This window comes from Chionomys nivalis, chromosome 10, assembly GCF_950005125.1.
Source record: "Chionomys nivalis chromosome 10, mChiNiv1.1, whole genome shotgun sequence".
In the NCBI taxonomy this organism is placed as follows: Eukaryota; Metazoa; Chordata; class Mammalia; order Rodentia; family Cricetidae; genus Chionomys; species Chionomys nivalis.
This window is the reverse complement of record NC_080095.1, coordinates 14442563-14463352: the sequence shown is the minus strand read 5'-3', so window position 1 is coordinate 14463352 and position 20790 is coordinate 14442563. Positions and strand designations below refer to the sequence as shown.

At 48.4% G+C, this 20790-nt stretch overlaps 1 protein-coding gene across 3 annotated transcripts in view; it reads right to left on the bottom strand.

Moving 5' to 3' along the window:
- Window positions 1–5442: 5442 nt before the first annotated feature.
- Window positions 5443–20790, bottom strand: part of Brf1 (BRF1 RNA polymerase III transcription initiation factor subunit) — a 50228-nt gene continuing 34880 nt past the window's right edge. For 2 of the 3 annotated variants that reach the window (XM_057782302.1, XM_057782304.1), the window contains 8 exons: window positions 16938–17201; window positions 15383–15444; window positions 14678–14759; window positions 14544–14599; window positions 13497–13753; window positions 8709–8760; window positions 8032–8203; window positions 5443–7477 (listed from right to left, as the gene is read on the bottom strand). In XM_057782302.1, the coding sequence (XP_057638285.1) occupies window positions 7440–7477; window positions 8032–8203; window positions 8709–8760; window positions 13497–13753; window positions 14544–14599; window positions 14678–14759; window positions 15383–15444; window positions 16938–17201 (983 nt within the window). In that variant the 3' untranslated portion in view covers window positions 5443–7439. The remainder of the gene's footprint in view (window positions 7478–8031; window positions 8204–8708; window positions 8761–13496; window positions 13754–14543; window positions 14600–14677; window positions 14760–15382; window positions 15445–16937; window positions 17202–20790) is intronic. The other variant, XM_057782303.1, reaches the window with a different exon arrangement.

Genomic DNA, 20790 nt, shown 5'->3' with positions numbered 1-20790 from the left:
ACTGAGGAATTGCTGCCACAGGTTTGGCCTGTGAGCATGTCTGTAGGGCATTTTTTTTTGATTGATGTTTCATGTGGGAAGGCCCAACCTACTGTGGGCCATGGCATCTCTGGGAAAATGGTACTGGGTTGTCTAAGCAAGCAAGCTGAACAAACTTGGAGAGCAAAATAGTAAGCAGTGTTCCCTCATGGTTCCCGCCCTGACTTCCTTCAATGATGAACTGTGATCAGGACATGTAAGCCACATGAACCTTTTCCCTCTTTTTAAGGTGGGTTTGCTCAGCATTTTAAAATGACAGCAACAGACCGGAGAGATGGCTCAGCAGTTGTTGCTCTTACAGAGGACTTGGCTCGCTCTTGGGCACCCATGTGGTTCACAGCAATCTGAACTCATGTTCAGTTATCTGATACCCTTTCCTGACCTCAGCAGGCACCAAACATACATATACCAGGCAAAACACTCTCACATGAAATAAATCGAATGAAAAAATCTTAAAAACTCACAGCAAGAGGAAGCAAACTAGGACAGGAGTGTAACCCCGCGTTCCTCCAGCCTAGACAGCCTGTGTGCAGCCTGAGCCCACGACAATGCCCTCAATCCAACTTCTCAATCAGAGTCACTGCCAATGGGCTGGGAAATCTTGTTCTTGAACAGCAGTTTGTCTGGGGGCCCACCTGCCAGGGATGTCCCCCAGAAGCCCTCCACAGGCTGCTGAGCCTGACTCCACCTCATCATCCTAGATTCTTCTGTCCAGAGACCTCTACCAGAACCCATTTCCCCGCACATCCCCGTGAGCCCTGTGTCGGGGTAGTCCCTATCTTCTTCCACCCCACATCCTGTGCTCCTTGAGCCCTCCAGGTCCATTCCATTCCCACCAGCCACAGCAGTTTTTGGAATAGAGGAAGGCCAGCATGCTATTCTACTCAGATCCTGCCTAGGTGTCCAGGATGGCTTCACTGCTCCTCTGCTGGCCTCTGCAAAGTCTCATCCTATAGCCTATGTTGGCCCTGAACTTAAATTGATCCTATCTCAGCTTCTAGCACTTTGCCACCCCACCAGTTTGCTTGCTAGATCCTTGGGTATCAATGGACAGATACAATTGTGTGCTAATCTCTCCCACAAGCAGCCTGAAGGAGAGGCCTGACTGTTCCCTGCTGTACCACTGGCTTTACTCTGAGGCACTGCCAGAGTCTGCTCAGTGAATAACTCACAAATGACTCAGAAATATTTTGAGCCTTTTTGTGTTTGTGTGGTTGGAGTGACTATTCTGGTCAAAGTCCTGTGGGAGATGAAGTTCCTGGGGCCTCGGGGTGCCACCTCTCAGCTGAGGGACACTGTCACTCAAGTGAGAGTGTGTGTTGCTGACACAGGGGAGAGACCTGATGAACCTGCTTTCCATTACTTTTTTTGTTGTTTTTTTAGACAGGGTTTCTCTGTGTAGCCCTGGCTGTGCTGGAGCTCACTCTGTAGACAGGCTGGCCTCAAACTCACAGAGATCTGCCTGCCTCTGTGTTGAGGGCTGGGGTTAAAGGCGTGCGCCACTATCGTCTGGCCTGTTGCTCATTTTTACTTCCAGTTGGAGTACACTGTCTCCTATGGAGTGAACTTGTCTGCAGGTAATGAGAGCAGTGGTGCCTGGCTCCCCAGGAATTAGAGGTAGCTCAAAGCAGTGGAGATCACCAGTCCTCTCGGGCTCAGCAAATGCTCCTTTGAGTGCTTAAAGGTGATGAACGTCACCTCAGCAAGCCTATGCCACTTCTGAACACAGGCATTCAAGACTGCATGCGGATTTGTTTAACCTCCATCCACTGTGTCATCAGGCAGGCCATAATCTCCCAGGCTCTGCTGAGCAGGTGTCTGGCTGATTGCTATTCACGACCTTCATATTGGGGAAAAGAATTACACCATATGGTACAGTGGACACTGCCTCCAGCTCACCAGGCTTAACTAGACCTACTCTCTATAGATTTCCCCAACCTTTGCCCAAGCTGGGACGTCCTGGGCCTGCCAGACCTCTGTCTGAGCAGCAGGGCTGGTCTGGGAGCTCAGCTTTGCTGCCCAGGTGCCAGTAACACCCTCTCCACTGTGCTGCTTTAATTGGGCTGGGATGCAAAGTGCATTATGCATTAAAACCCTTTGCAGATGTTTTGGGAGCACATCCATGCTCCTCCCCATTCAGAGTCAGCTGGGATGGCAGGAACCAAGAGTTTGACAGAATGAGGTTCAGGACAGGCTAGACCCAAGGTCAGGTTGAGGAGTGAAAGTGAGTGATGGTTGAAATGGGTTGGGTCCCACCAGCAGTTGGGGCGACTGCTCTCATGGGTCTTAGCCAGGTCCATTGTTTGGGTACAATAGCTCTCCCGATTTAGGTTCCTCTCCCAACAGGAAAGCCATAAAGTCTGCCCATTACTACTGCCCACAGCCCCTTGAAGTTCTGGGTAGACCTCAGGCACCAAGTACAGCTTGGAACCTGACTTTACCCCTTTCCAGCCTGTTACAGCCCAAGCACCCTAGGGACCAGCCATCTCTCCAGGCATGTAGCTCAGGGTATAAACACAGGTTCTGATCACCAAGGAAACAGTGGCCCACCTAATAGAGCTCAGTAACATGCAGAGGCTGAGCGACTCCCCCACCCCCCACTGCGTAAGAGCTCTTCCTGAAACCCCTTTTGGGCTGGAGACCCTTACCTGCATAGTTTACTCAGACTAGGATAGCACCACCCCCATCCCAACCACTTTACCTAAAGCTGAATTGATACCTCAGGGTCCCCCAAGAGGTCAAGGCACTTTTGCAGTGACTGAGTCCTGTGAATGGGACAGATGAGGGCAAGAAGTTGGTGGCTGTACAATCAGTACCTTAAGTCTAAGGAGGCCTTGGAGGTGTGCTGCTTCAGGAGCTGTGTGCCAGCCCACATCCCTACCAGTCCCCTAAGCTCAGGTTCTGAGGCACCCCTATTTGTTGGATTGCAGAGTAGGGGATGGGTTCAGTGAGAGGGCCAGTCAACTGTATCATCCAAGCAGTGAAAAAACCCAGGTCAGCTTTGATGGCTAAAAGTTATGTCCAGCAAAGTCCTTCAAGAAACAGTGCTGCAAGCAGCCACCAGAGGGGGCAGCTCAAGCCAATCACTAGGCTTGTTGTGGACAAGCACAGTACTCCAATTCACCAGCAAACAGATACGTACCTACAGGTCCTGTATCTCTGAGGCTCAGTCTACTAAGTGTCTGGCTTCTCCTCCTCTTACTGTGACCCCTACTTCTGCCCAGCTGGCCTGACATGTGCTTCTAGCTCACTTGTCCTGTTGTTTCCCCACCCCATCTGGAGTTTACTGGGTCAGGGCAGTGTAAGTGAAGGGCTTAGGGGCTGTGTGTTCTGGTCTGTGGCCCCACAAAGCAATGGTACTGAATAACTCCACCTAGCTCAAGACCACCAGAGGTGGCTCAGGTAACTACCATCTCGAGGAAGTACACACTCTCATGAGTGATCAAACTCATGCTTGCCTATCTCCAGGGCAAAGCACACAACCTTATAGGTCATGTAGGGAGCCCCAGTCCCAACAGGGATAAGTAAATTTACAGCACCTCAGGAAGGAGGCTACCTCCTCCAAAGTGCTCCCAAGGCTTTCTTGGAGTAAGCCCGTTGTCCTTGGCTAGGCCCTGTACTCTTGGAGGCTGCAGAAGGTGCAGAGAAGACAGGAAGGGAGCCTCAGAAGGTAATGATAGGGACACTCTCAACAGACATCACCATTGCCATATGCAATACCAACCTGTATTGCGTACGTCACCACCCTGGGTACAGCCATCAGGGGACCTCTTACTCTTGGGGTATGGAGAAACTTGGTCCCTCCACCTCAGCAGAATAACAGAAATGGGTTGGACTAGGGAGAAGTCAAGCAGGTGTTTTGCTCCAATGATCATAGAGCTTCCTCTGTGGCCAGAAGGGGCCCAAGATTTCAGTCACTGCCATAGGCTTGCCTGAAAAGTGTTACATCCAAGGCTTCAGAGACTATATGCTTCAAGGAGGGGCAAATGAAGTCAGACACCCCCGTCTACACTGACTTAGGATATTCAATTTCAGTTAGGGTGTGCCCAGAGCTTGCGAGGGTTGCGGAAGGGTTGTGGGCCTGCAGGGCTGGTGGCCTGCATCATGCTCTGGTTCCAGTAAGTCAGTGATCTCTTTTCTAAATCAAGGCCTTCCAGGGCTGGCCTAGGCTTGGTTCCCTAGACTGGAAAAACTCTCAAGAAATCACCCTGCTGGGCGGTGTTAGCTCACGCCTTTAATCCCAGCACTCAGGAGGCAGAGGCAGGCAGATTTCTGAGTCTGAGGCTAGCCTGGTCTATAGAGCGAGTTCCAGGACAGCCCTGCCTCAAAACAAAACAAAACAAAACAAAAAACCAACAACAAAAATTCCACAAAAACAAAGAGCAACAACAAAAAACCCAAACCCAGAACCATACTACCAACAACAAAAAGAAGCCACCCTTGACCCAGTTCCAGTTACTGTCTATAACACCATGGGTCAGTGCTTCTAACTCAGCCTAAATTGCTGAGCAGAGAGCAATTAGAACCTGAGTTATCCACTATGCAGGCAGCAGCCTGTAGAGGGTGCAAAGCCACTCTCAGGCCCCCTTTCTTCACTTAGTCCCTATCCTATGCCTCTAAGAAGGGAGGACAAGGAGGAATGCTGGGCCTAACAGGTGCTCCTAAGATGCATGCACCCCACTCCTTCACTAGCAACACCCATTAAGGCCCTGCTTCTTTGGCCTCTGGAGTTTCCTGTAGGGTCCCTATCATCTAGCCAAACATCTGGTGATAGCTACTTTAAGCACAGAGGCAAAAATCAGAGGGTGGCAAATATCCATTCAGCTGAGCCCATGGCCAAATTATGTGTGGGAGAGGAATGGACTCCTACTGCGGCTGGAGCAAGGGCAAGGTGTGCATGTCCCCTGGGTTCTGGACAGGTGCCAAGATTATGACCAAAAGAGGTGACATGGTCAGAGCTCATGCTCCACCTTCCACAGGGCTTATTTCACTCCTGCTCCAGTAGGTACACAGTTGGGAAAAGCAGCTGGATAGGAAATTGGGGTCCAGGGTAGGCTGCACAAGCTCCTCCTGGGCCCAATAGCTCTGGATGGAAGAACTACAAGTGGGAGCGCCACCCTGCCCTCCACTGCTGACCTCTCTCACTCTGTGGCCCCACTCCTACAAGCAGTCCCCTGTGACCTCTAAAGACAAGCACACATTCTGCTAAGCTCAGATGTGCACGGTTATCAGGGATCTAGCTAAGTGATACTGTCTTGCGCTGGTGATCACCAGCTTGCAAAGGACGGTGGTAACCACCAAGTACGAGGCTCCTCAGTTCAGGCAGCTGGTAAGAAACTTGGGTAGTGCAGCCTGCAGGCTGCTTCCCCTACACCCCATCCCCCTACCCCCTGCTGGCAGAAAGGCAGTAGGAGAGGATAAAAGAGGCAGAGAAAGTAGGACTTCCTGTCTAATCAGCACTCAAATGTGTAGACCAGACAAGATCCCAGTCTAGAATGCAGTCTAGAACCCAATGGACTCCCTCTTCTAAGGTTCAATGTGGTGAGGCCTGGTCCTGTCCCAGAAGACTGCCTAAGGCACTGCTCTGCATTCTGGGAAGATCCGAGGCAAAGAGATAATGTGGTAATCTCAAGTCAGAAAAGGGCAGAGAAATGGACCAAGTGTATGCGGAACAGGGTCATACAGACCCAATGCCTCCTTGAGCCTTAACTAATGCTGGTAGCAGCTCACACAAGGCTGTGGCCGCAGCCCAGAGGTACCCTTGCCCACTTCACGGATGCTCCCTACTGGGACCTACTCCTCAGTACCTGGGTCTCACCATTTCAGGACCTCCCACTATGTTAGTCACCCATCTTCTAGAGACAGTTCTCACTGTCCCCCTCCCTCTGTCCTGACTTTCTTCAACCCTCTCCTTAGTAGTGTGGGACTCAATTACTCCTTCCTGGCTCTTGCCCATTGTCCAGCCTTGACAACACCCTTCTTGCTGTCTCACAAGAAAAAAGGCACAGCTGGGGAGAGGCCTCAGCTCCTGTTCCAGGGTACTTGTTTCTATTCCTGAAGTTCTTCTTTTTTTTTTTTAAGATTTATTATGTATACAACATTCTGCCTCCATGTATGCCTGCACACCAGGAGAAGGCACCTGACCTCATTATAGATGGCTGTGAGCCACCATGTGGTTGCTGGAATTGAACTCAGGACCTCTGGAAGAGCAGCCAGTGCTCTTAACCTCTGAGCCACTCTCCAGCCCTATTCCTGCAGTCCTTACCAGCCACCCCTCATCCCTGAACTCTCTCCATGCCATAGGTAAATCCTGTCACATTTAAGTATACAAGCACCCTAAAAATACTCTGGACCAGTGTCATGGCTCCCTACCATGGTTCGGACCTCATCCTGTGAAGCTGGCCCCCACCCTAGGAAGGATCCTTGATTCCATAATTCCATACTCCAAAATCCAAAAGTATTTTGCGATCTTCTCACCAAAACCACTCCATATCTGTCCCACCCATCTACTTTCAGCAGCAGCATCCCCACACGTCATCATCTCAAGCCTGGTCCCCACCTCTTGATTTGAAACAGAGACCAGTACTCTGCACAGGGACTCACATCCAGGGCTGCATCTAGGAAAGGGAGACCAGAGTTAAGTGCACTGAGGATAGTCCTGAGCCTTCTCGTGAGGAAACAGCTTGCAGGCCTTCTTGACAGAACTCCACATAGGTTGTGCTGGACATTAGCAAATGCATATGGTCTCCAGGTTTCCACTTTCTGAGCGCTGCTGATGAGCTTGATGAGTCCCTATGCGAAAGGCTGAGGCCTGTAATGCTCCTGGTGGCTCCAGACAGTGAACGGACATCAGAGATGGCAGAGCTCATGTCCGCCTCCACAGGAAGCTGCGGCTGCAGTAAAAGGCAGGGGCTCCAGACTATGGCTGCTAACCATACAGCAGTAACTGCCACACATCTTCTGCCCAACACTTATCTGTCCAGGGTGTGAAGGGCGGGCAGCAAGCTAAGACCAAGGTTCTAGTTCCTAAATAAAGCCCCTTTGTGTTTTGATCTCCTTATGACAGGAACACACAGAGCCTGCCTGAGGATTTCTAGAGAATCACTGACTAGTAGGGTAAAAGCATGACCAGGCTGTTCTCTGACCATGTTTCATTACACATAAACACACAGCTGGTTTCCCTTGTTCGGCAAAAATATTCCTTACATTGCTCAAAACATGATTCCCAACAGTATGATGGGGCCCCCAATGTGGCCATGGAAAGAGAGCTTCAAATCAAGTGGGGCAGTGCTTGACTGGTTGAGTCCAGAAATCATGCCTGTGAGCCGTGCCCCAGGGCCCATCTGACCCCCACAGATACACTTGAGAGTCCAGCACCAGGATGCTGCCTTGAGTTCTACTTAGTAGCCATCATCCTCGTCACCATCACAGCCGTAATCTGTAAAACACAGAGGACAGTTGTCAAAGTCCAGGCAGTCCTCTGCTGCCACGGACACCCACCTTCACGTTTCCAGCTCCCAGCCCCAACTCCATTGCCTTATCTCACAGGTCCCACCACCTGAAGGCCCACCATTTCAATATACTCCCAGAAATCTTTGGGGCTGGTAGACTGGTATGTGCCCTGTGTGGGGGCTTTGGCTCCTTCCTGGGCACTGTAAACAGTATGGCCAAACCAGACATTTCTCTACTGGTGGAACAGTCCCCCCTTCTGACTTCTAACACGCCCAGAATCCTCATCTTCATGGTAGATGCCTCACCTTCCCTATGGAGCTGGCCTTCCAGCCTTTGTCTAGCTCCTTCTAGCATACTCAAAAGCCTCAGATCAATATGGACAATTCTAAGTGTCCTAGTTCTCTTCTTTGAGAGAGGACTTTAGTTTGTAGCCATAGGCTCATATTTGGAAATAACTTGGGTGAATGGCTATATCTTTATTTCTCTGGATGCTCCCTCAAAGTTCTTGTAGTGTGCCCATAGCCGTCTGGCCCTACCCACCATTGCCACCCATCATCTGCAGAGCACTGACGCAAGGCTCTCCATCCTCTTCTTCAGCGTCCTCCTCATCTGCATCCTCGTCAGGATGGTAGGACACAGGGCCACTCTCCACCAAGACAGCTGATGGCTTGATTGGTTCAGTTCCCAGGGCAGGGGAACTTAAAAGCAAGGCCTGGAAAGAGAAGGCCTGTCTCTGGGACAGAAGCAGAGTATGTGCTGCCCTCCTGACTGTAAGGGACCCTCAGGCTTTTTTAGTATGAGCACAGGCACTCTTCAGAGATCCTGCCCCACATCTGAGCTGGCCAGAGGATCAGTCTGCCCCCTATTACCGACTAGTTCCTTCTGGCTTTCTGGGGCTATGAAGTTCCAGCCCTCCTTTCCCCAAAAGCTGTTATCAACTGAGGAAAGGAGGGCCCTGTGCATGCAATCTAGCCTCTGCCCACACAAGTCCACAGTGGCAGTTAGCTTACCCTCAATCCCAGAGCAGCAGGCACAGAGCTTGCCTGTACCATTGCCTGCTCACTTCCGTGACTCATGCACTCTCATACCCTGAGCTTTAGGATTCTCTGCTGGAGCCAGGCCAGAGCTGGTGCAGAAACCAATTGGGCCTCGCCCTGTCAAGTCTGATAGCAACTTGAGTTCCTGAGGCCCTGTCCCAGCTGTGCAGGACAACATACCTCTCCCACAGCTGCCTTCTTAGCTGGCTGTGTAGACACCAGAGGCCTCAACCTGAAAGTATAAAAGCAGTTTCAATTCAGGTAGATGTGGGAGAGAAAGAGGGTGAATGCGTGTGCGTGTCTGTGTGTGTACCTTGCAGAGACTGAGGCCTTGTCCAGGAAGGCTCACAGTCTATAGCCTCAGTATATACCTGCCTGCTGACCATCACTGACTAGCAGGACTGAGGCCCTTGACCAGGCAGATGCATGGTCTCATGGCAGGTCCAGCTGCACTCTGGAGCCCAGCCTTGTTACTCCACAGGTATACCTTTCCAGAGACACACAGCTCTCACTGCCTCTGCTACTATCTATCGCACTCGTCTTTCCGAGTCTCTCTTCCTATCCTTAGGCTTCCTTCTGACCTTAGGTCTCACCTGTTCCTCAGTTTTATTACCGGGAACACCACTGTTACTGTGTTTGACCTGTTGTCTTGCATTAATCAATGTCTGCCATCATTCTGTCATTGATGGGAGATATATAAACACAATATAAAAAAGCAAGTTCCAGCTGGACGGTGGCGGGGCATGCCTTTAATACCAGCACTCGGAATTTGAGGCCAGCCTGGTCTACAGAGTGAATTCCAGGACAGCCAGGGCTACAGAGAAACCCTGACACCCCCAGAATTGGAAGGTTCACCAGGTGCCTCCCTTTTTGGCTATGTAGTAGGCACCCCAAGGTCAAGACACTGGACTATCTTTCTACCCCTTTGGACAGATATGTGAGGCCAGGAGCAGTGACTATGTGCAAGAGTCCATGACACCTTTCCTGGTCAATCTGTACCCAGGGAAAATGAGGAAGAGGGATAGACAGTTATGAAGAAGAGAAAGAGGTGGACAAACCTACACCTGTCCCCACCTGCCTCACAGAACCACCACTTCACTTTTACCAGCAGTACCTCCATCTTGGGCCTGCCTTCAATGTCCCTAGGACTTCCAAACACAAAGGTACCTTAGACATCACGTCCGCAAGGAACAGAAAGGGGGGAGGGGCCTGGAGAGATGGCTCAGAGGTTAAGAGCATGGGCTGCTCTTCCAGAGGTCCTGAGTTCAATTCCCAGCAACCACATGGTAGCTCACAACCATCTGTAATGAGATCTGGGTGCCCTCTTCTGGCCTGCAGAAAGAACACTGTATATATAATAAATAAATCTTTTAAAAAAAAAAGAAAAAAAGAAAGAAAGAAAGGAAGAAAGGAAGGAAGGAAGAAAGAAAGAAGAGAAACAAAGGAAAATGGGTTACCCATTCCAGAGGAAGACAGGCACAGTGCCATCTAGGTCAGTGTAAATGGGCTCTGGGCATGGGAGGCTCAAGACTCCTTTCTTCCAGGGCACAACTATGTAAATAGGTAAACCATAAGCTGGGTGGTGGTGGCGCACGCCTTTAATCCCAGCACTCGGGAGACAGAGGCAGGTGGATCTCTGTGAGTTTGAGACCAGCCTGGTCTACAGAGTGAGTTCCAGGACAGGCTCCAAAGCTACAGAGAAACCCTGTCTCAAAAACAAAAACAAACAAACAAACAAAAAACGGCCTTGAATCATGCTCTGTGCTGGGCCCTTTGAGGCCCAGTCCTGCCCAGCTATGACTGGATATTCTGCTGACACTGAAAAGAGAATCTCGTAGTAGGCAGATGGCAGAGAATACCTTAGCCAGAGAGCTGAAGCCTTCTTAGAGGAGTTAGTGACCTTTCTAAGCCCCATGTACACTCAAAAGCAGCCAGCCAAGCCTTAGAGGCGCCTGTGACTGCCTAGAAAATAAGTGCAGCACGCGTTACACAGATCAAAGCTTCAGATCCAGTGACAATGCCTATCAGCCACAGGCTGCCGTCAATCTTTCAGTCTTGACCATAGATGTTCCATTTTCATAAACACCCATGTCCTACACACAGAGCAGGTGGGGGTTACATGTGGGGTCTGTACTGACTCTACTGAGCTGAAGCCTGCTTGAGTCTGACCTTGGAAGGCCAAGAGGCTTTGTGTAAGCCTGAAGCACTGGATCCATTAGGGTAACGCCTTCCTAGAGGTAGATGCTGAGTGCTACACCAACCTCACCTGCCAGACTGCTCCTGAGAAGGGGTTGTCTTAGACAGTTTGTCATAGCTATTAAAAAAAGCTGAGATTCTAGAGTCCTGTGGTCTTTTTTCTTTCCCTGATGCAACTGTCTGAACTGGCTATGCTGAGTAAGGGCAGAGACATGAGTGCAGTGGTGGGGGTACCCTAGCCTTGAGGCCTTTATAGCCCCTCAAGATATTAAATATTCACAAAATCTGACTCTAGCAAGCTACTCCTGGTCATGACCACAAAGGATACCTTAGTCACCACATTAGGACAAGATTCTCCCAGCACTGACAGTAGTAGCCGAGTTGAACTTCAACTTGGACCTGTGAGTGCTCAGAGTCATCAGACCCCTGTACCCATTTCTAGCTACAGCTAGACAAAGGTGGTGATACAGGCCACAATAAGCAGAACTGAGAATGCCTCTGGGTGGTCAAGGCAGGGCCAATCCCTGGTTCCTGCCCTATCTGACCTAATAAGAGCTGCAATGGGAATTCAGTCCACAGTTCTCTACTTAGTAATCTCAAAGAGAGAGGTTGTGTGACCATACAAAGAGACTGGAAAGGGAAGTTGAGAAAATCAAACTCCCTTCTGAGAAAATTCCTACCTAAAGCACTGACTCAGTATTCAGTATAGCTAACACTGACGGGAACAGAACAGACAACCTGAGGCACCAACGGGTCAAAGGAAGGCCTTGAAGCAATAAGGGACAGCCTATGGGTTCTGAAACATAACAACAGAGGGAAATTAAGTACATGCCTACATACAGAAGCAGCTGAAAGGAATCACAGGAAGATCCTATAGAGGCAGCCACATCAGGGCCTGGGAACTAAGGTGGTACAACTGTACCACTGGGGCAAGGGGAGCTTATAAGGACATCCCCTGTGCCAAACAAAGTGGTGAGAGTGAGAAGAGGCCTAGCCTAGACATCTCATTCTCAGTTTACAGACAAAATAACAGGCCATGTACAAAAGTGTTCTCAAGAATTAGGCCAACCAAACACTGTCGGGCTGTACAAAGTAAAGTAACCATCAGCTTGGCAACAGGAGACTTGGGTCACCTGAGCCAACTGTAGGATGGGCTTCTTACAGACAGACCCTGTCTACAGCATCCACTCAGAAATCGGAGTGTGGCTTTTATCTTACTCCTTTTGCCAAAGTAAGTTCCAGCTGGATCAGATTTATGATATAAAAAAATGCAAACACAAAGATATTAAAGCCTGGAGTGATGGTACACACCTATAATTCTAGCACGCATGAGAAAGAAACAGGAGGATTAAAAGTTCACGTACATAGTTAAGACCTTGTTTTTTTGTTTGTTTTATTTTTTTGAGACAGAGTTTCTCTGTGGCTTTGGAGCCTGTCCTGAAACTAGCTCTTGTAGACCAGGCTGGCCTCGAACTCACAGAGATCCACCTGCCTCTGCCTCCCAACTCCCCTCCACAATCTGGGCACAGAAAAGAACTTTATGAACAATGCTACCAACCTCAAAAGCCGTAAAATGGCCAGACTAAGTGGACTGGCACACGACTGCTAGTTTGGTATTGCTTTCTTGCCTTCCTCCCTCTTCTCCTTTTCCTCCTCTTCTTGAAACATGGTCTCACCACACAGCCTAACTGGCCTGGAATTTGCTATATAGAAAATGCTGGCCTTGAACTCAGAGATCCATCAGCTTCTGCCTCCTAAGTGTGAAGAGTAAAGGTGTGTGCCACACCTGGTATGCTTCTTTTTGTCTCTCTAAGACTTACATCTACCTATCTACCTATCACGAGAGCATGGGTGTGTGTGCGCACGCGTGAGCGCTTATGCGTGCATATGTGTAAAGTGATATTGTGTTTGTATGGTTACCTGTGGAGGTCAGAAGAGAATACAGATCCCCTGGAATTACAGAAGCTGCCTGAAATGGGGGCTGGAAACTGAACTCGGGTATCTCTTAACCACTATAGCCATGGCTGGGTTTGAATTCACCATCCTCCTGCCTCACCCTCCTGGATACTATAATAGCTTTATATTATTAAGGGAGAAAAAAAAACTCCACCAACAGCAAAGGGGAAGAAACACAACAAAGACATACAAAGGATGTCTGCTCCACTAAGACAGAAGAAAGCGCATCTGACTTTCCTCCTTGTAAAAGCTATGGCTAATTCAAACATGGAGACTTCAACAGGCAGCACCTAACAGGAGTTTCGGCAGGTGGATGGTAGCCACACTGGATATCCAGCCTATCTCTAGAGACAAGGGAAAGTTGGCAGCTACCACCCAAGAGTAAAGAAGACCACATGCAGCCACCCTCAGATACCCCCTTGTCAAGCTGCAGAGGAACACTGACCCACCATGCTGAGGCCCTTGACTGGATTCCTGCCTCCACCAGAGTTGTCACTGTGCCTGCATCCTCTCTCTCAACAGAGCCAATGGTGCAGCCTCAGGAGTACAGAAGGGGTGTGGGTATGGGAGGGCTGGAAGAACCCATTAGTACTAAGTGTCCAATTGCTTTCTGGAGATGGAGTAGATCCTGCTGCTGCCAGAAGCCTCTTAACTCTGGGACCCACATCTGGATCAGATGGGCTTGTTAGCACTCAGCATACAGTGGGACAAGTGTGGCTCCTGAAGCTCTGGCTGCAAACAACAGCCAAGATGGGGGCCTAGTCCTCTGCTGGCTTCTTCCCAGGCAGACACCCAGTCCAAGGGGAAGGATAGTACCTCTTCCCCATGCTTGTCCCAGGGTCAGCACTACTCCTGCTAGCTGTTCTTTTCCTTCGTGACAACTTCTTGGTGCTGGCACGCTCTGGGGGCTGTGAGTCCTCTCTGGATGGGCTGCCCCCACCCTTGCTGTTAAGGTCCCGCAACACACTGTAGTTGATCTTGCTGGAGATCTTCTTCTGTTCCAGCATCTTTTCAATAGCCTCCCCAGCTGTGCTGGCCAGGATTGGCTCCCGGCGTTTGCAAGACTTCTTGGGCTGAATGAAACACACACACACACACACACAAAAAAAAAACTCCTGTCATATGCTAGCTTCACACCTGCCATCTACCCTTGAGCCACAGCTGTTGCCCATCTGGACGGGCACAGAAAATGGGCTTGGATTCATCTTGTATCTTGGCAGCTCCCAGCTCTGACACTGGTTACCCCAGTTCCTGCATATCTATGCTTCCTAGCAAAGTCCTTCTTGTCTACAGAAAAGGAAAGTACCTCATACAGCATGGAACATGATGCCTGGTAGCATGGAGTTTTGGGACCCATTTCCCTACCCAAGTCTCTAGTCTTCCTTTGAGGCAAGTACCACTCATTTTCTGAGCCCCCACCCTGGACCTCGGGTTTTGCCAGCATCACATCTTCTCACTTGGCTCCTAAAAGGTTCAACAACTTACACTTGGGAGGCTGAAACCCCAGAGGGAGCAGCTGAGCCAAGTTGCCAAGACTGTCCACCTGTTATCAAGAATATAGGGTCTCTCGTGTCCTCAACAAGGACCTGAAGCCCATGAAACAATCTGAGTCCAGGCCTACATCTCACTTCGGTCTCCTTAGCTCTTGTGCAGGATATCTCACTGTAAAGCTCCATGGTACAACCATCTATGATTGAGCAAGCAATAATAATAACCTGGCAGCCAGGGATGTGGGTCCTATGGCTTCCACTGCCTGTCCCAGTCAGGCTCCTATGGACACAGGGGAGAGGTGTTCCCCAAATGGTTTCCTCCTGTCAGCCAACCCTAAGGCTGAGTCAGGCAGTCCTGTCAAGAGGTACCCACCTTGTGCTCCTTATAGATACCAAGCTCCTTTTCCTTTGCTATTCTTGCTTCTTTCTCTGTAAGATGAAAAAAACAGTGGGCCTCAGCAAGGGACACATCCTGGGACCTGGGGAGAGTACTGGATGTGGACTTACCCCTCTGCTCCCGCAGGTACTCAGCATTCTCACGCATCCACAACTCAGCTTTTACCCGGGCTTCTGACTCGTTCAAGATGTACTGTGGGAAGCACAGTGAAGCGGCTTCAGATCTTTGAGGCTGAGTTCTGACGTATGCCAAGATCTCTCAGCAACTAGCTTCCTATTTATATGCTTAAATTGCTAAAGAAAGGATGTGGGAAAGCCTTCCTTCAAAGAAACCTGTCAGTCCTTTGTCCTCCTCTGCCAAGTTTACCCTGCAGCCATAAGCCAGTATTCTTAGCTCCTAGTCCTTGTTAGATTTCTAAGATACATAGCCAAGTGTTAGTGTATAGTCTGGGGCCCCTGGGATTTGGGGATTAGAGATATGCAATATATTTGTGATGCAATGGGAGCCAAGGCCAGGTGCAGAGCTCAGGGCCTTCCCAACATGGTCCTGGTTGAGTTGTTTGGGGTTTCAGAGGAAGGGCACATGACAACTGAGGCTGCTCTGGAACGGAGCTTGGAGGAGGGAGTCCAAGGGTCATGTCTGAATCATAGGCATTACAACTTGAGACCACTCACCTATCGCGGAATGTCTGAGAAAGCCACAAAACTCAGAGAGGCCAAAGGTGAATGACAGGCCTTGAACCTAGTTCAACCACACTTTACCCTCCATAACTCTCAACTACTGGGGACAAAGGGAGCCGGGGGTGGGGGGCTTACTCTGTCAATTTCAAGGTCATCGATGCCACTGAGGTCCAGCTCCCCGTCTCCTGAAGTGTCTTCTAGAGAGAAGAACCCCATCAGTGTCACACAGGCTGCCCTGGCAGATGCTGCTCACCATGGGGATGCTTGGGACTCAGGGACTAAGGGCTGGGGCAAAGGGGCTGCAAGAACCTCCTTTGAGAGAATGTCACCTTAACACTTGCCCATCAAGAAAGAAACCAGAAAAAAAAAAAAAAAAAAAAAAGGCCAAAGGTGGTGGAGCACACCTTTAATCCCAGCACCCAAGAAGCAGAAGCAGGTGAACTCTGTGAGTTCGAGGCTGGCCTGGTCTACAGCGTGAGTTCCAGGACAGACAGAACTGTTTGTTACATAGAGAAAAGAGAAACCCTGTCTAGAAAGAAGAAAGAGGAGGAGGAGGAAAAGAAGAGGAAAGAAAACAGGCACAGGGAATATTTCCTGCGTCCTCAATAAGAAAATTAAGCTCAAGGACTAGGTGACAAGCTGCTAGAAGGGTCTACGGTGAAATCCAGCATCTTACTCTTCTAGACGCCAGGCACCCCCTTCACCACCTCCACTTTCACCCATCTAGTGGCCCACACAGCTGGGACTTTTGAGGTGTTGTCTTCAGCTCTTAAGGCTGAAACCCTGGGGTAATTCATTAGTGGTCAGACCACCCACCCCTCGAGGCTCTCTGAAGTCTGCCCTGCTTCCCTTGCTTTTCTGCTCTGGGTTCCCTATGCTCAGGTTGACAAGTCCCTTTGTGTTGCTCTGAATTACCTGCTCCCTCAAAGCAGACACTCAACTGTCCTCTACATACTTGGTCCACACGTGAAGCATTTTGCCTCCCCAACTTAGGTCTACCCCTCATATAGCCCCATTTCTCAACTGTTCCACCCATTTGAGAGGCCCTACCCTCTAGCAAAGGTCAAATCTTCACCTGGTCAGGAGAGCAGAGCCAGATTACAAGGCCAGTTCAGCTGGCACATACCCAGCTCTTTACCCTGTGTGATGGTTAGTTTTAGATGACATCTTGTCACACGATTTAGAGTTACCTGGGACGAGAGTCTCAATTGAAACATCTTTATCAGGTGTGCCTGTGGGTAAGTCTGTGGGACACTGTCTTGATTGTTAATAATGTAGAAAGACAGTTCATTGTGGTGGCGGCATTCCCCAGGCAGGGGGCCCTAAACTAGGAAAGACAGAAGAAAGCTCGATAGGAGCAAACCAAACAACGATGTGTTTGGCTTTTGGTTTTTGTTTTTTTCCTTTTTGCTACTGAGTATGGATGTGATGTGATTAGCTGTTTGAGTTCCTGCCTTGACTTCCCTGAAATGATCAAGTGTAACCAGGAATTGTAAGTCACAACTGTTCCCAACAGTTGCTTTTGACAGGATATTCATCACAGCAAGATAAATGAAACTAGCGACCCAGGGACTGTTGACTACTGTGCAGGAGCCTAGCAGTGCCTCACCCAAGCCCAGCCCACAATTATGGTCCAATGCACAGCAGGGACTCTTCAGACTATAAACTTCCCCTGTCCCAGGGCACTCACTGGGGTCGCCACTTGGGGAGGAGATGCACTCTCGGATGGAATCGGAGATGCCCAGGCTGGCTGCTGTGGGCAATGGGCCAAGTAAGGACTCCAGGGCGAGGGGCCTGCTGCCCCCATCAGGGCCTTGTGCTGCTTCCGAGCTGTCATCATCCCCCATGAGCTCTCGATAAAAGTCCTTGTTCATGTGGCTGGCAGCAGCCTCCAGCTCTTCATCCTCCGTGTCTTCCTCACAGAATGGGCTGGATGTGGCGTCCTCACCGGAGCCTAGGGACACACGATTCGCACACCACCTGTCAACCAGGCAGAAAGCCAGAGAGAGCCCACTTTTGTAACAGAAACATTTTTTGCAAAGCTGCAAAATAACCAAGAATACAAAAACTACCAAAAAGCATGCCTTTTTCTGCAGCAGAGAAAGCATGATCCTGCCAGCAAACTCTTCCTCATGCTTTGTGAAAAAGCAGACTTAAAAGTGGTATCTGAGAGCATATGGACATTCAGGAAAGATAAAGTTTGTGATCTAAGTTTAGGCAAAGATACCTTCAACAACACTAAAGCAGAACCCACAAAACATAAAAGATTTTGAAATAATTATAATTTTTTAAAAAAAAAATTATAATGTGTGTCCTGTGAGAGACACTGTCAAGACAAAGGTGAGCCGTAGCTTCTTCTTAGATAATGTCTGCAAGGACAGTCTAGAACATGTGAAGAGCACCAGTGCTCCGAAAACACAGAACCCAAGTAAAAAAGACCTGCCAGTATAGAGCACATGAGGGGCACAACAGCAGGAGACGGCCCAGCCATGGAGTCCTGAAAGACACTCCAGCTAGACCAATCAGAACATGAGAGCTGTACTCTATGGTTTCAGTCAGCTGAAAACTCACATTGGTGACCTCATCAGAGAGGATGGAGAGAAGACAGAGGTACTGGCCTCATGTATGTTGACAGTGGAAGAATAGTGATGACTGCTGTGCAAATTTTTTTGCCAACACCACCTCCCAGACGCAGCAATTCCACTCTTCCCAATACAAAGGAGATCAGTATCAACAGGGACTGCATACAGGTTTATCTGGAACTAACCCGAATGCACTCAACAGGAATGGTAAGCACTTCACTGCACTTTCAGCAACTACACAATACAAGGACCTTGCTATCTGTGGGCAACATAAAAGTAATGCTGAGGAAAGACAAGGGCACATACTATGTCTATAAAAGACTTCCGTACAAACAGATGATAAGTGGGCTGACAAAGAAATCAGGAAACATCACCCTTCACAACAGCCACAAATAGAGAAATCAGGAAACATCACCCTTCACAACAGCCACAAACAGCATAAAGTATCTCGGAGTAACTCTAACCAAACAAGTGGAAGACCTGTATGGCAAGAACTTTAAATTGTTGAAGAAAGAAATTGAAGGGGCTGGAGAAATGGCTCAGCAGTTAAGAGCACTGACTGATCTTCCAGAGGACCCGGGTTCAATTCCCAGCACCCACGTGTCAGCTCACAACTGTCTGAAAATCCAGTTACAGGGGATCTGACACCTTCACACTAATGCACATAAAATAAAGATAAATAAAAATTTAAAAAAAGAAATTGAAGAAGACACCAGAAAGTGGAAAGATCTCCCAGGCTCTTGGATAGACAGAATTAACATAGTAAAAATGGCAATCTTACCAAAAGCAATCTACAGATTCAATGCAATGCCCATCAGAATCCCAGCAAAATTCTTCACAGACCTTGAAAGAAACAGTACTCAACTTCATCTGGAAAAGCAAAAAACCCAAGATAGCCAAAACAATCCTGTACAATAAAAGAACTTCTGGAGGCATCACAGTCCCTGACTTCAAACTCTACTACAGAGCTACAGTACTGAAAACAGCCTGGTATTGGCATAAAAGCAGACAGGAGGACCAATGAAACCGAATAGAAGACCCGGATATTAATCCACACACCTTCAATCACCTGATTTTTGACAAAGAAGCAAAAAATATCAAATGGAAAAAAGAAAGCATATTTAACAAATGGTGCTGGCATAACTGGATATCAACATGAAGAAGAATGAAAATAGATCCATATCTATCACCATGCACAAAACTCAGGTCCAAATGGATCAGAGACCTCAACATAAAGCCAGCCACACTGAACCTTATAGAAGAGAAAGTGGGAAGTACACTTGAACACATTGGCACAGGAGACCACTTCCTAAATATAACCCCAGCAGCACAGACACTGAGAGCAACAATTAATAAATGGAACCTCCTAAAACTGAAAAACTTCTGTAAAGCAAAGGACACGGTCAACAAGACAAAACGACAGCCTACAGAATGGGAAAAGATCTTCACCAACCCCACATCAGACAGAGGTCTGATCTCCAAAATATACAAAGAACTCAAGAAATTGGACACCAAAAGATCACATAATCCAATAAAAAAAAAAAGTGAATACAGACCTAAACAGAGAACTCTCAACAGAGGAATCTAAAATAGCTGAAAGACACTTAAGGAAATGTTCAACATCCTTAGTCATCAGAGAAAGGCAAATCAAAACAACTCTGAGATTCCATCTTACACCTGAAAGAATGGCCAAGATCAAAAACACTGATGACAACTTATGCTGGAGAGATTGTGGGGAAAAGGGACACTCCTGCATTGCTGGTGGGAATGTAAGCTGGTACAGCCCCTTTGGATGTCAGTGTGGCGATTTCTCAGAAAATTAGGAAACAACCTTCGTCAAGACCCAGCAATGGGGGCTGGAGAGATGGCTCAGAGGTTAAGAGCATTGCCTGCTCTTCCAAAGGTCCTGAGTTCAATTCCCAGCAACCACATGGTGGCTCACAGCCATCTATAATGGGGTCTGGTGCCCTCTTCTGGCCTGCAGGCATACACACAGACAGAATATTGTATACATAATAAATAAATAAATATTTTTTAAAAAAGAAGACCCAGTGATACCACTTTTTTTTCTTTTAAGGATTTTATTTATTACATATACAATACAGTGTTCTGCCTCCATGTCAGCAGAAGAGGGCACCATATCTCATTGTAGATGGTTGTGAGCCACCATGTGGTTGCTGGGAATTAAACTCAGGACCTCTGGAAGAGCAGTCAGTGTCCTTAACCTCTGAGCCATCTCTCCAGCCCGCGATACCACTTTTGGGTATATATCCAAAGGATGCTCAATTGTGCCACAAGGACATGTGTTCAACTATGTTCACAGCCGCATTGTTTGTCACAGCCAGAACCTGGAACAACCTAAATGGCTGTTGACCAGAGAATGGATAAGGAAAATGTGGTACATTTACACAATTGAGTACTACACAGGAAAAAAAAAATAACGGCATCTTGAATTTTGTAGGCAAATGGATGGAGCTAGAAAACATCACTTTGAGTGAGGTAACCCAGACACAGAAAGACAATTATCACATGTACTCACTCATTAGTGGTTTTTAAACATAAAGCAAAGAAAATCAGCCCACAAATCACAATCCCAGAGAACCTACACAACAGTGAGGACCCTAAGATCTAATCTACATGGGTAGTAGAAAAAGACAAAACTCCTGAGTAAATTGGGAACATGGGGACCTTGGGAGAGGGTTGAAGGGGAGGGGAGAGGCAGGGAAGGGAGCAGGAAAAAAAAAATCAATAAAAAAAGAGTTATGTACAAAAACTTACAAAAGACTAATTCAATGACAGAAAGCAGCCAGTGGTAACCTGGAGTAGGTGAGAAGGGTGGGATTGCCTTACAAAGGCTTCTCCCTACACCACACATGTCCATAGGCAAAGCTCAAAAACTAAAGGCACTTTAGAACCAAACACAGTCTGTAGCATTTGCATTATACATTCTGATATTTGATC